Source organism: Telopea speciosissima, chromosome 10, assembly GCF_018873765.1.
Source record: "Telopea speciosissima isolate NSW1024214 ecotype Mountain lineage chromosome 10, Tspe_v1, whole genome shotgun sequence".
Classification (NCBI taxonomy): domain Eukaryota; kingdom Viridiplantae; phylum Streptophyta; class Magnoliopsida; order Proteales; family Proteaceae; genus Telopea; species Telopea speciosissima.
In genome coordinates, this window is record NC_057925.1 from 52,121,610 (window position 1) to 52,137,233 (window position 15,624).

The 15,624-nt window shown below is 39.4% G+C and overlaps 1 protein-coding gene and 1 pseudogene across 1 annotated transcript; one reads left to right on the plus strand and one right to left on the minus strand.

The window, feature by feature from the left end:
- Window positions 1–559: 559 nt before the first annotated feature.
- On the plus strand, window positions 560–1,541 carry LOC122641909. The gene is made up of 2 exons (XM_043835237.1): window positions 560–741; window positions 1,097–1,541. Exons 1-2 carry the CDS (start codon window positions 593–595, stop codon window positions 1,419–1,421), a joined length of 474 nt encoding a protein of 157 aa, XP_043691172.1. The 5' UTR covers window positions 560–592; the 3' UTR covers window positions 1,422–1,541.
- A 279-nt stretch (window positions 1,542–1,820) lies between these two features.
- LOC122641907 lies at window positions 1,821–10,347 on the minus strand (annotated as a pseudogene).
- Window positions 10,348–15,624: the final 5,277 nt, after the last annotated feature.

Below are 15,624 nucleotides of genomic sequence, written 5' to 3' on the forward strand. Positions count from 1 at the left end.
CTATGCTAGCACTCCCATGTATCTATCTCCCTCTTCCTCGAAACAAGAGGACATGGGTATCTTTTCATATAGGGAGGAGAGAGATAGACTCATGGGAGTGCTGGTATAGGCCACACTTCCGGACAATTCAGAAAGATAATAACCAATAAACAATTTAAGAATAGTTTAAGAAACAGTGATATCACAGACAAAGATCTTTTCCCCATTTGATTTATTAAAAACAGATTCTCCTCTCAAACCCAAACGAATAATTATTTGTGCTTTAAAGTTTAAATCGAGAATCGTAAACAATTTAAGTAAAGTATTTGTTTATTTTTGGTTAAAAGTAAAAGTATTTATTCAACTACCCAATAAGTGTGCGTTTCCATTTTTTGCAGTTACGTTGAGTTCAAAATTTGTAGAAATGTGTTCATATATGATATACCATGGAGGTTGTCTTTTTCAAACTAAAGAGGGCTAAAATTGTAAACTTAACGGGAAGTAGTACACTAGCTCGACTTTCGAAAACCAGAAGCTGAAATCGGCCTTTAAAATGGTTCTGCGGAATCTCTGGGGCTTCAACCTGGAAGTGTGGAGTGGTGGAGGTAGGAAGATGGGTATGGGTAGGTGTGCTCTGCAGATTCGTCTAGTTTTCCTTTTCTTTGTTTCTTGCGTTGCAGCCAGCACTGTAATGGCGGATGGAAAGCGTGCAATAATGCCTGGGTTCATCTACACCAGAAACAGAGGACGGTGTACTCCCCAGTAAGATTCCTCACTCCAACTGTAATGGTTCCTTTCAAAACCCTAACTTTTAATACTTCGAGTCTGTGTTTGATCTAGATTATATCTATACGGGAAACGTAATGCCCTTTTATAGATTCTGGATTTACCACTGTAGTTACTTCAGACACACAGACAGGGATAATGATGAGTTTATCAGGAACACTCGGGGATCGTTTGAATATGATTCGGTCTTGTTCCTCCAAAGATGATGAGTCAGCTCCGAGTTTGATTTAAAATGTGGTCGTCTTTCCAAAATTTCAGTTTAAACATTACATTTGTTTTGAGAATTGGAACAAGATTGCTTAATAATCTCAGAATGGTTGGTGAGTGGCAGGTTTTGGAGCAGCAGAAGGGAGGCATGGCCAAAGATGATCCCACAGACATCGTCAGTGTCAAAGGTGTTTGGATCGAGAGCATTCGAGAGATTCAAATCTGACCTTACACTTTTAGAAGCGACCCAGAGGAATGACGATGGAGGTAATGTTTTCTCGCGGTTGCTGAAGCAATCAAGCGCGGCACTCCTAAACTCATATGCGAGGAAAGGTTACCCTTATTCTGCTTGGGAAGTGAAGACTCTACTCATCCAAGCCCTTGTCTCAGAAGAAGCCGCAGCTCTTCAAGCCCAACGTTTCTCCCTTGCTAATCAAGCTTGCGGTTAGCTGAACAATTTCTTCTTGCTTATTCCTAATGTCACTCTTATCTTCTAGTTTTGAAGTTTTGGATTATGGATCTTTAACTCTCATTATGGTCTTTGAACTCCTAATGTAAATTGTATGAAGGAAAAAAAGAAAAAAAAAAACTTTGTTCCTCATCTGCTCCATTTTTGTATTTAAAATTGTTTCATTGCAACATCACTCGGAATCAATGCGTGAGGCTTGCAGATTGGTGGTCATGGTATATATTAACAGCCATATGCCAATAAAACTTCAAAACAAAACCCTGTTCGTCCATTCAAGGAGAGGACACACAATCAATCGATACTAAGTAAAAAGAAGGTAGAGAGATCTATTCAACCAAATAATTCAATCTGCAAAAATATCACAAAGGAGAGAGTAAAAGAACAAACTAAGAAAATTTTCTATTACAAATATGCAGTCTCAGGATAACCCAGAAACTGGATCTCCCAAGAATAAATTTCTAGCACTAAATATGAGATTAAGCTGGAATGGTTCTGCTTTAGCCAACCTGCTACTCTGTTTCTTGAGCATTCTTGTTTTCTTCCTCAAATTCACCTGACATCTCCTCAAGGGATTTGCCCTTAGACTCGGGCACCAACAGTGTACAAATCATGCCAAAGAAATTGATCACACCCAAAACGATGAGTGCATTCTTGACTCCAATACCAGGTGGGTAGCCTGTTAGAATTTTAGTTCTAATAAAATTCTATATGGACATAATTAAATCCCTAAACCAGGCTAATTAGGGTTTTGGTCTAATAAAGTGAGGTCATTAAGTTATATTAGAAGTCTAATGTGGACTGGCTTAGTGTGGGCCAGATAGATTCCTATTGGGACTGTGATGAGTCAGACCCTATACGGATTACTATATAAGAAGAGCTAGGTCCCTCCTCTACCCATCACAACTTATTATTCTCAATTACTATTGAGGAGTGCATTCTTGAAAGAGAGGGAGATATTCAGTGTTCGTCGTCCCTGCGCATTCGGTATTCTCATCAGGCCAGTTACTTTGGGAATAGAGGGGAAGCACCTAGATCTTTGTTCTTTATTTTCCGCTGCAATCATCATCACTATGGATGCGAAACAAGGTCAGTGGTTCTATTCCTATTTTCTATTATTTATTTAATTGTGTTCTTGAACGCCCTATGGAGATCCTGGCTTTTGGGATTTTGTCCCTATTCTGATCAATTTAATCTAACATGTGGTATCAGAGCCTCCATAGATCCGTTCTTGAACCTATATGGATTCAAAATAATAGAACATAATAAGGGAATCGAAAATTTTTTCGATTCGAATCAAGGTTTTTAGGGTTTTTTCCAGTTTTCCAAAAAACCCGTACGGACACTGGTATTCTGCCGATTTTTTTAGCCGGCGAAAATAGAATCTGATCACATGGGGGCGTAGAGCTCGCAAAATCAGAGTTTTCGGTGGGTGGATCACCGCCGGACGCCCTCCCACGCGCCGGCGGCAGCCGCGGGTGATCTTCACTCCCCGGCAGAAGTTAAAAAAAAAAAAAAAAGAAAAAAAAAAAGAGAAGGGAATCTGGGTTTTGCTATCGTGCGCCTGATGCTAACGTGCGCCTCTCGGGTCGGGTCGACCCGGGTTCTGATCCGAAAACCCGGCCCGCTAACCCGGGTATTGACCCGTTTTGGGTTGACCCTAACCCGATTGGACCGGGTCTGAATCGGTTCACTCGAACCGGGGGTTGAACCAAATTGATTTGGTTTGACTTTTCGGACCGGTTTGACCAGTACAGTCAATCGGATTTTGACTTGAACTTTGACCGGGCTTTACAGGGGCTACGAGACTCGTTTGGGGTCCGTTTTTGCGTTAGCTCTGTTTTTACGTGCTCTACACAGTGGTGCCCTCTGTTTTGATCAGATATGAATATTTTAAATATTTTTGATATTCTTTTAATGCATGCCCTATTCTGGAATTTGTCGATTCGTTCCATTGGAAACCGAACTAATTTTCTGACTTACTGGAATACCTACTTTGATGAACAATACTGTTGGCATATTTGTGTTAATTTTGAGACAGTTAAGCCCCTTGTCATAAAGTATAAAATAACATAATTTGTTTAAGGATGTAAGTAATTTTGGAATATCCCAAGAGAGGGTTCCATGGGTTCGACAGGATGCAGCCGCCAAAGCGACCTTCCTTGTTGGATTTATGAAACACCGGTCTCATACAGTTGTGGGATGTCCTTCAACTCTAATGTGTGGTCATACACCCAAAGGTGGTGGTCATGTATTGGTACTTGAAGGGGTACATATACAGTATGCATATGAATAGGCTGACCCTAGAATTCTGCACACCCAAAGGTGGTGGATTTTGAAAGTTGAGCTGTATTCCCATGGCCACTGGTATGTAGGGATTTTTACAATTGCATGTTGGGAATTCAGCCCAAAGGTGTTTTCACAACGATGTGTGTAAAATTCTCATTAGCTTATAAGGTTTCAAGCTGTACTTGCATCATGCTGATTATTGTACTGTTCATTGTTTAAATTTTCAGTCACATTTTCTGTCAATAATAACATGGTCACTATTGAGATTCTTACTGGGTCAAATTTTAAGAAGTGGAAAGAGAACATTATGTTTGCCATGAAGATGGCAAATGTGCATACGTCCCTTGTTATAGATAAACCAATGGACCTAACAGCTGATAGTACTGAGGATGAAAAATTTGTGCATTCTGCATGGGAAAAGAGTAATCGCTTAGCTGTACTATCTATAAAGAGGTCGATACCGGAACACCTTAAGAGTGGTCTACCTGATAAATGTACGCCCAGTATTCTTGGATGCAATTTTCAAGAGATACCAAGTTTCATCGAATGCTAAGATTGGGAGACTTCGCAAGGGCTATTTAATATGGAATACCATGGTTCTGGGGGTGTTAGGGATTATATTGTTTGGATGATTGACTATCAAACCAAAATCAAAGCCTTGAATATTGTTCTTCCTGATGCCTTGATTGTTCATCAAGTTCTTAATACTCTACCTTCTGATTTTGACATCATCAAAACCAACTACCTTTCCCAGGACGATGTCTGGAGTATCGATGACCTTATTTCTAGGGTTGTATCCGAGGAAGAGAAACTACTTGTTATTTTCAAATCCCATGAGAGTGAAAAGTCTAAAAACCATACTCATAAGTCTGCCAATAAAGAGTGCGATCGGATTAACAATTTGGGACCTAAGAAAGACTCTTTCAAGAAAGAGAGTGATCGCTGCTTCTTTTGTAAGAAGAAGGGTCACATAAAGAAGGACTGCAACAAATACAAGACTTGGTTATCAAAACCCAGGCCATCAGGTAACGATTCTTTGGCTTTTGTTTGTGAGCCCAATCTATCATAAGCCTCATCCAGTACTTGGAGGCTAGACGGCGGGGCAACTAAGTTGCTTTTACCATATAGGGATTCATAAACCGGAAGAGGCCAAATCAGGATGAATCAAGACTTGTCATAGGGAATGATGGATATGATTGACGTAAAGTTCGTGGGAGATATCATTTTATTACTAGTTTCTAGTTTTAATTTGACTGTAAAGAATACTTTTTATGTACCATCCTTCAGGCGAAATTTAATTTCGATTTCAGTGTTGGACATTGGTAGTTACCATTTTGAAATAAAGAACAGTATGATAAATTTGTTTCAAATAAAGTTGGTTCCTGCATTACGTCCAATGGATTGTACAGACTGTGTTTATCTCCCAATGATATCTACGCCTTCCATAACATTGAAAACGTTGTTTCCAAAAGACCCTTACCTAAAGAACGATCTTTCACATTGTGGCATAAGATGTTAGGTCATATTTCTAAGGCAAGAGTGGAAAGACTGATAAAGTCTGACATCCTACCTACTCTCGAAAGTGATCTAGAAACTTATGTAGACTGATGTAAGGGAAAAATGACCAAGATAAAGAAGAAAACTGTAGTCTATAGTTCTGACCTGTTGGAGGTCATTCAAATTGACATCAGTGGTCCCTGTTCAGCCACATTGTGCAGAAATTTTTTATTTCATCACTTTTAACAGGCGACTACTCCCGATATGGCTATCTGTTCTTAATTAAAGAAAAGTCTGAATTTCTTGACAAGTTCAAGATTTTTGGGACTAAAGTTGAGAAACAGTTGGGGAAAGTTATTAAAATTGTTAAATCCGATTGTGGGGGTGAGTATTATGGCAGACATGGCGATGCTGGATAGCTTAAGGGCCTGTTTTCCAAATACTAAGAGGACTCGCGATAGTTGGTCAATTTACTATGCCAGGAAGTCCTGAGAAAATGGTGTCGCCGAAAGGCATAACCGACCGTGAAGAGTATGATTAGTAAGACAAATTTTACCTAAGTTCTTATGGGAGAAGTTTTTTGAAAACTACTCATTGTATCCTTAACCATGTAGTTACTAAACCGAAATCATCTTAGAGTTTGGGGTGCCCTGCGAAGTAAAACTATATTATCCGACTTTGAACAAGTTGGATCCCAGGACTACTCATTACTATTTTGTTAGCTACCCGATCATTCGAAGGGATATAAATTTTATAACCCCATGAGACACTAGAATTATGGACTTATAGGCAGCGAAGTTTCTGGAATTTGATATGGCCAAAAGGAATGATTGTTCTCAGACTGTTCGAGTTAGTGACATGGTTGGTACATTGGTACATGTTCTTCTACCTATTCAGACGGATGTGGGGCATGCTACGCCATTAGTTACACCTGCTGGAGTTCAGGAACCTGATATTGATAACGATCCTTGACATTCATGTAGCACCTGATGAGATTCCTCTCAATCAGGACGTGATTGAGGATCCTATCATTGTTGCAGTTCCAGCTGAGATTTCTCAGATTCAGGGTGAGGCAGTGGTAGCACCATCACGAAAATCCATCAAGGGGAGAAATTCAGAAATACCATCTATCTATGAGGTCTATCTGAGAGAACATGACTACGACATTGGTTGTGTGGTTGATTCAGTTAATTATTCAGGCGTTGTTTCTAGTTCTCAGTTAGATTTGTGGTTAAATGTAATGAGAGATGAGGTGGAATCGATGAAACATAATGATGTTTGGGAGCTTGTTGAATTAAACCTAAGGGTCTTGCGGTGGATGGTTCAGACCATCTTGCGTGGACTCAAGAAGTCTATTTACGGTCTCAAACAAGCTTTCAGGCAGTGGTATTTGAAGTTTGACAGTGTCGTGACTTCATTCGGTTTTGTGAAAAATAAAGCGGATCAGTGTATATATCACAAGGTCAGTGGGAGCAAATTCTATTTTCTCATATTTTATATGGATGACATCCTTCTTGCTAGCGGTGACCTAGGGATGTTGCATAAATGAAAGCAACTATTATCTAGGGAATTTGACATGAAGGACCTTGGTGAGGTTTCTTTTGTCCTTGGCATTGAGATCCATAGGGATCGTTCTCGTCGTTTACTAAGTTTTTCTCAGAGGGCTTATGTTGATCGTATTCAGGAGAGGTTCAGTATGCTGGATTGCAAACCTGAGAATGTTCCTATTCTCAAACTGAGCTCGACACAGTGCCCGAAAAATGAAGCTGAGAAGGATGACATAATGAGGTGCCTTATACTAGCGCACTAGGTAGTATCATGTATGCTCAGTCGTACTGCACGGATATTACTTTTGTGATGGGTCTTCTTGGCGTATCAGTCAGATCCTGGTCTTAGCCACTGGGTTGCTGCCAATAAAGTATTATGGTACTTGTAGGGGACAAAAGATTATATGTAACATAAAGACACATTCCTGAACTCAAGCTAGTGGGTCATACAGATTCCGACCTTGCTAGCTGTGAGAATGATAGGAGATCCACATCTGGTTAAGTTTTTCTAATAGCAGGAAGGGTAGTATTATGGAACAGTACAAAACAAACATTGGTAACCACATTGACTATACAGGTAAAGTTTGTAGCATGCCATGGGGTTGCTACTCAGGTTATTTGACTCAGGAATCTCATAAAGTAGTTGATCATTTTAGATTCTGTGGATAGACCCATCCAGACATATAGTAATAACAGCTCTGCTGTGTTGGTTATAAACAACAATAAAGGACTTAGAGGGTCTAAACACATGGAGGTCAAGTATTTGACCATAAAGGAGAGAGTAAAGGAAGGTGACATTACAGTGGAGCATATTAGTACAGATGATATGGTTGCAGATCCCCTAACCAAAGGTCTTCGCCCTTGTGTTTTTTAGAGACATATCATGGGCATGGGCTTAGTTGCATCATGGGATGTGGTTGGTTAGTGGGAGTTTGTTTTATTTTGCTTCATTGTAATTTAAAGTTTCTTTTCATCTGTATTTTTACCTTATGGTAAACTTTGATTTATATATATATCAGGTGTCATTGCATGTAGTTTCTTATAAACACATGAGTGTTTTATTTATTGACATGATGTATATATTTCTGATTTTAAAGTCTTAAGGAATGTGTTAACCTTAAGCAAGGCTGGGGCATTAAGTTGTTAGCCTAAAGGTATGTCTTGTAACACATAAAGTATAACTCGAGTTATTTCTGATGAGACATACAGATTCGTTAGAATCACAAAGTTTATTTCTCTAGTGAGCCTGTGCCACTTAAAGAAGAGAAATTTTGGACTGATAAACGAATAATACATAAGGAATCACTACGTGAGTATTATCTCGTTGCCACACTACCACATTGTATCCATGTTAGTAGAGTTGAGGGCTCTCGTGACCATGGAAGGCTCTGTGTCGCTTGATCATAGATGCAGTTACCGCCATGATTCGGTGTCTAAAACTCTATGAGATAGGATTGACTTTCTAATATGACCTCTAGACCAATTTATTTTAAAAAATTGTGCACATAAAGTTTTCTTAAAGAGTTGTTAGCCTGTGATTTGTTTTGGTCAAAACTGTTTTTAAATCCTTTTAAAAATAAGGAATTTAATGTAAGTCCAAGTGGGAGAATGTTAGAATTTTAGTTCTAATAAAATTCTATATGGACATAATTAAATCCCTAAACCAGGCTAATTAGGGTTTTGGTCTAATAAAGTGAGGTCATTAAGTTATATTAGAAGTCTAATGTGGACTGGCTTAGTGTGGGCCAGATAGATTCCTATTGGGACTGTGATGAGTCAGACCCTATAGGGATTACTATATAAGGAGAGCTAGGTCCCCCCTCTACCCATCACAACTTATTATTCTCAATTACTATTGAGGAGTGCATTCTTGAAAGAGAGGGAGATATTCAGTGTTCGTCGTCCCTGCGCATTCGGTATTCTCATCAGGCCAGTTACTTTGGGAATAGAGGGGAAGCACCTAGATCTTTGTTCTTTATTTTCCGCTGCAATCATCATCACTATGGATGCGAAACAAGGTCAGTGGTTCTATTCCTATTTTCTATTATTTATTTAATTGTATTCTTGAACGCCCTATGGAGATCCTGGCTTTTGGGATTTTGTCCCTATTCTGATCAATTTAATCTAACATAGCCTCCATCAGGCTTGGTCTTGTCCTTGTTTTGAGCTAAATAGAGGAACCCAAATGCCCCCACAATGGCCCCTGCTTTACTAGCTGCTGCTGAGATGCCATGGCATGTCGACCTCAGCCTGGCTGGGAAGATCTCTGCTGGCACTACGAATGTGGTAGCATTAGGGCCAAAATTCGCAAAAAAGAAGGTCAGAGAGTACATTATAACAAAACCAATTCTGTTTTCCTTCAGTGTCCAGTGATGATAAGGGATGGCAATCGCAAACATGAACACTGTCATGAAGAAGAAACCAATCAATTGAATCGCAAACCTCCCAATGACATCGATTAAAGCAACCGTAAACCAAGATTCGGGACTAGATCGCACGAGCAAAAAGAGTCTCGTGCCCTTGCAATTCTATAGACTTCTTCAATGGCATTCATGGTCTTTGGGGGGAATCCATCCAATAGCATCAAGACATCCTTCTGGAACAAATTTTGACTGTAGAAAGCAATGTCCAATAAGAACCACGTACTGGTGGTTCCAAGCAAGTGAAGCCCATGGCGGAGGAGAAACTGTTTGGAGAAAAGACCAAACGAGTTGTCTTTCTTCTTTGACAATTGCTCAACCTTCTCCTCTTCTGCTTCAATGTCAACCTGCAAAACCTTTGACATGTCGGCCGCTGCTTTTTTTGCATTCTTCGCAACAAGAGCAGTGTAACGAGCGGTCTCAGGCATCTTCATGCGCCAGTAGTAAGTGAGTGCAGCAGGTATGGCACCGAACATCAAAATAATGCGCCATGCGTAATCGAACTGAGGCACAGTTGAGGCAATTGGGTCGACGTGGTAAGCAGGGGCGTCATACTTAGCTCTAAAAGCTAAAGAAACAATAATGGCGAAGATTCCACCAGCTAAAATCCCAAAACCTTGCATAGCAAACACAGCAGCGATGAAGGCACCACGAGTTTTCTTGTTGGAATACTCAGACATAATGGTTGCGGAGAGTGGGTAATCGCCACCAATGCCAAACCCAAGCCAGAAACGGAAGAAACATAGTGTCGTAATAACCGATTTTGGGGTTTGTCCGAAGGAGAGTCCAGAGCAGATGGAGCACAGGACCATGAGAATAAGGGTTATACCATAGACACGCTTGCGACCCATCTTGTCACCAAGCCAGCCAAAGAAGAGCTGACCTGCAAGTGTGCCGCACAGAGCAACACCATTGACTGCGGCCGATACATTTGGGAGCAATGTGCCTGGCTTTTCTGCTCCTTCTTTAGTTTAATAGATGCGACCAAGCAACTTGGTGACAAGTGAGATGCAGAACAGATCATAGGCATCTGTGAAGAAACCCATTCCTGCAACTACAATTGCAGTGAAGTGGTAAAATTGTGTCTTGGCTGCATCGAGCGCAGTAAGAACCTCCAATTTCTAGCCCGCCATGGCTTTGTTGCTACCTTACCCAACTGCAACGGTGGGAAATATTTAGAAATTAATGAAATATCTACATTGAACAAGAATGAAAAAGAAAAAACAAGGAAGTGGGTTTAATTAGAAAAATAAGATTCAAACCCACATAAATATAAAAACAAGGGGAAAAAAAGGCCATTCTTGAAAGCCACAAAATGGCTCCATTAATATGGGAAAATAAAACAAGAAATTAGCAGGAGAAACAGAAACCTTTATAAATCAAATAATGAAAATTCAAAGAGAAGAAAAAGAATTTAAAAGATTGCCCGGAACCCTATTTTTGAAATTGCAAGTAGCCAAGTAAGAAGAATTACCTGAACGTTCACTCTACCTGAGTTGAGTCCTAGTCTTAATAAAATGGAGAATGGAAGCGAACGAGGAATGAGGAAGGAGAAGGACGAGTGAAAGTCAGGGGAGAGCGGTTCTGTATTTATTACATCAAGGCAGTGGAATCTCCGGCGGCATATTCACTCCCGCATTCCCTTCTCCCCAACCGGTTGCCAAATACCACCCTTCATTTTTAGCATTGCAGCTGTACAATCAGCTTTCCTTCTTTCGATCTTCTCTTTCTGCAAAATTTAGTTTTTTTTTTTTTCCTAAAATAAGGGTTCGGTTTTTTAAGGTTATAAGTTCTAATTGTTACCCTTATAGGATGATATGTCACTTATTTTAAGGGATCTAAAGATGTAAATTCGCAAGATTCCTTTGCGGTAATATATATCTCAGGCTTCTCAGCTGAGAGGGGAATTTTTCTCCTCTCAGGTTCCCAGCCCGGTCAGGTTCCTAGGTTCCTAGGTTCCTCCTATAGGGAGGGTGGAAATGACGATCTCACCCCACCCGGGCATTGTGTTCGGGCAGGGGGTGAGGTCGTTATTTTCAATCCCCTATGAGAGGAACCTATAAACCTAACCAGATAGGGAACCTGAGAGGAGTTAATTCTCTGAGAGGATACTTCGGGAAATCTTATTGAACCAGCCATGCTGAGAATAAGGGTGTTAAACTATTTGGTTTGATGCAAGTTTTTTAAGTAAATTGAAACGAAATCGTTTAATAAATGGTTTCACATGTTGAAACCAAAATCATTCTAAACGGTTTTATAAGGTTTTTTAACTTGTTTATTCAAACAGCTACTTTCCATTACATGTCTTTTAGTATTTTATTAAAATATATTTATCAATTGAATTTTTATAATAGCCCCAAATTTGAACTCGGAGCTGAAGCCGAGTAGCAACAACTAAGAACCTCGTCGTTGAAGCGGATTTAGTATATCGTAGCTCTCGGCTCAGACTTGCAGTAGCCTTGATCAAAGAGGTCCAACCCGTGAGCCACACCCTCTTTCCTCCCCTTTCCATGAACCTTCAGAGCAGCCACACGCCCCATCGACCCCCTGTGCCTTCCCTTCGGCAGAAGAGGTAGCAAATTGATTGATCAATCAGCAAGATGCCAAGAGCAAGCTATTAATATAGTACAAAAACCACCTCTAAGAATCACAAAACCATTGAAGTCATCGACGAAGGTTCTAATTTTTCAATCATCCATGGTTGATTAGATCCCATGGGTCCTTGCACATGGAGCTCACGTGGCATTTCCTTCGCGCGACACTAAGGGAAAAGAAATGTCGGAAAAATTCTTTCCATGCACTTCTGATGAGTTGAACACTTGACCTCTCCTACTCTAATACCATGTTGGCCTTTAGGATCAATAGCTTACTGCTACACTAAAATCAATTGGTATTAAAACCCAGATCGTATAATTTTGGTGATGAGATAAAGATGGCAGTAAATAGAGTTGGGTGGAGCCCTTGTTTTGATTCCCCTCATATTTGAGTTGGGCGGATTCCCTGTTTTCATTCCCATCAACTTATCGTGTTTAGAAAAACGAGATAAAAGGGGGGCCTGGGTTGGTATAAAATTGGTTTCCATTTCCGTTGTTCTCTTTCAGCTCTTTGTTCCCTCCTTTGCCCTTTAGTTCCGTCTCTGCTACAACTTACAAGTAAATTCAGTGGTAAAAAAAAAATGCTTCCTTTCCCCTCTATTTTGAGTTCATGATTGTTATTGGTGAAGTCAGATTTCGGTCCAAAAAGTGGTTCAAAGTATTTTTAAAGGATTGTTTCAGCTCGAAACGAGCTCGGAAGGCCTAAAAATGCATACATCACTGCTAGTGGCGGTGAGTCGTGTAGAGCTTGTCAAGATCTTCGAAACGATATGTATTTCAGCATATGTTTAGTTCTAGTCCAACCTTGACCGGTTGGTCATTTTTGGGTTCTAGGGGCATTTCTATACTTTCTGGATCAGGGCTTTTCTTTATATTGTTCTTTTCTTTGGGAAAGCAGTTAGGTGAGGGTTTGTAACATGTCAGAGATAGTGAAATTCGTTATGTTGCTCGGCCGTGGATGTAGCTTCCCATCTTGGAGGTGAACCATGTAAATCCTATGTTGTGTGTGTGTTTGTGTTTTTTGTTCTTCTCTGTTTTTCGTATTTCTTCTGCAAATCGTTTCTTCTGGGCATTGTTTCTTAACAATGATTTGTGAAATTGATCGGTTATGGTAACAACTGAGCAGAGGAAGGCAACAGGGGAAATGGATGGGGCTACAAGTGCTGCTTGTCGTGGCGCCCGCGAGTCTTCCAAAGCTATGGGCATGTTATTCCGCAAAATCCCGGGTAAATTACTGAAATCCCACCAAATCAGTGGGACTTTGTGAAGGGGTGGGGTGAGACAAAAAAGGATCTGGCTCTCCTCTAGCCATGGCGGGAGCTAGAGGGTCCAACCCAGCAAAAACACCCAAAAACAAGGGGATTTGATCATTTCATAGGGGGGCCCACTTGGGTCCCACTTGTGAAATGACCAAACCCCCTCTGTTTTTGGGTGTTTTTGCTACATTGGACACTCCAGCTCCCGCCACGGCTAGAGGAGAGCCAAATTAGAGAAAACATCGTCTACATCACCCAATAGGAAATTCTGAGTAGTCTGTGGTTGCCAAGTCAATTTCCCACCCCAAATTACCAAACGACTTAAAATCCCATACTTTTGGGGAATTTCACATAAGTAAACCGCCCCTTAAATCCTACCCCACCAAATCCTTATATACAAACGGGCCCTTAGGGAAAAGGCTCTTTGAGCCTAAGGCGTACACTACGCTTCCTCACATGAATTATTATATCTAAGAGAGAGTGCAAGGGGGCAAAATTTTCTTTTCTATCTTTAGTTGTTATTTTGGGAGTCATCTCCTAGATTTCAGATCTTCTCCAGGGGTTTCAGGCACCGAGGGATCCGAGGGACTGTCTCTGAGAGAGGAGAGACAACAAATACTTTATATGGTAACGAAAGTAAATAGAATATATTTTAAAAAAATTCTGAAAACAAATTATAAAAGTTGTATATTGGTCAACCATGCAAGTACAAATGAAAGATACCATCCCCATAGTATGGCTGGATTGTTTTGTTCTATCTCCAATCACCACAAATGCTTCCTTATCGCATGTAATTGGGAAACAAAAATTGATAATAAAATTCAAAATAAGTTATGTAATGAACTATTTATTTTCCAAGAATCTATTTGTTTGAGACAAATGTAGTCTTTAAGAATTTAATACAAAAAGGTAGAATATTGAGGTGTTCTATGTAATGGTGTCAATTGGTCTGGTTCTTTAATGGTTTTGATTCTAGGGTTAAGGATCAGAATCGGACCAATAAATTAATCGATTTCAAATTTGAGATCCAACACCATTAGCTGATGAGTGGGCCGGTTCCAGTTCCTAGCAGTCCTATTTGTTTAACAAAAAAAAATTCCATAACACATGCTACATATATTCAAAAATATATAACTAGAAACTAATTTCAGTCACATGAGATAAACAACCTACCATCATTCTTTCCCTCAAATTATGGAACTAGTCTATAAAACCTCTTTGTTTTTTATTCAATTAATAAGTAGGAATACCACCACTCTCATAAATTAGGATTATTTTAAGGCATGTTCTTAAGAAAAATTCTCAAATGAACCTTCAAATTAGCAGCAAATCTTTGGTAAAATAATATATGAGATTAGAGATAACAATTAAAATTTAAAAACTATAAAAAATAAAGGGATTGACCTCAGCTCTAATGACCTTAAGTCTTAAGAATTATATAATATATAGGGTTAAGATATAGATTTGTTCCAATTCTAACGGTTCGTAGTTGGTCTATCGATTATTGAACTATTGGGAGACTAATAACTTAATCGATAGATCTAGAACCAGATCAATAACTTATCGGTAGATCCAGAACCAGCCCAATAAGTTATTGGGTGGTCTGGTTCTGATTTTTGCATGCCGTCTTTTGTCCGATTTTCAATTCTAACAGCCCTAGACTTCTATGTTGTCATTGCTTGTAAAAGAAAAGCTTATCTCCTAAAAAATTCCTCAGAATATTCTCCTGATGATTAATGGAGAATAACTTGCCAGGGAAATGGAAGACAAGTGCTAAATTTTCCTTTTAAGAATAGATAAGTTATACATGATATTTTCTTCCAAATTTAGTCTATTTTCTATGTTTAGGATTTTATTTGTTTTAAAATTTTATGTTGAAAAAGTTTGTCATCAGGGTTGATTTTTAGTAAGAACAACATCAATGCATAAATATATTTATGTAGTTCGTTCAAAGAATTTTATAGAACCTCAATATGAATAAATTTATGATTTGATACAAACATTCATAAATTTTGTAGAAAGAGATGGAAAGAAGGAAAGTTGAATGTACAGCTGCAATGCTAAAAATGGTGGTTGGTATCTGGCAACCGTTTTGGGGGGGAAGGGAAGGGGGGAGGGGGGAGTGAATATGCCGCCGTAGATTCCACAGCCTTGATGTAATAAATACAGGACCGCTCTCCCTTGACCCTCACTCGTCCTTCTTCTTCTTCCTCATTTCAATCCTTCCCTTCCATTCTCCATTTTATTAAGAGTAAAGATTCAAGTCAGGTGAAGTGAAACGTTCAGGTAATTCTTGTTACTTGGCTACTTGTAATTCCAAAAAAGAATTCTGGGCAATCTTTATAGTCTTTTTTCTTCTCGTTAACTTTCATCATTTCAAAAGGTTTCTGTCGTTATCTTCTATATAGTTTCTGATCTTGCTTTTCCATATTAATGGAGCCATTTTGTCGCTTTCAAGAATGACCCTTTCTCTCGTTTTTATAATTTTGTTGGTCTTGATCTTATTTTTCTAATTCACTGCTAATTCTGTCTTTCTTCTTTTTCTTTCTTTCTTATTATTCAGGGTCGATATTTCGTTAATCT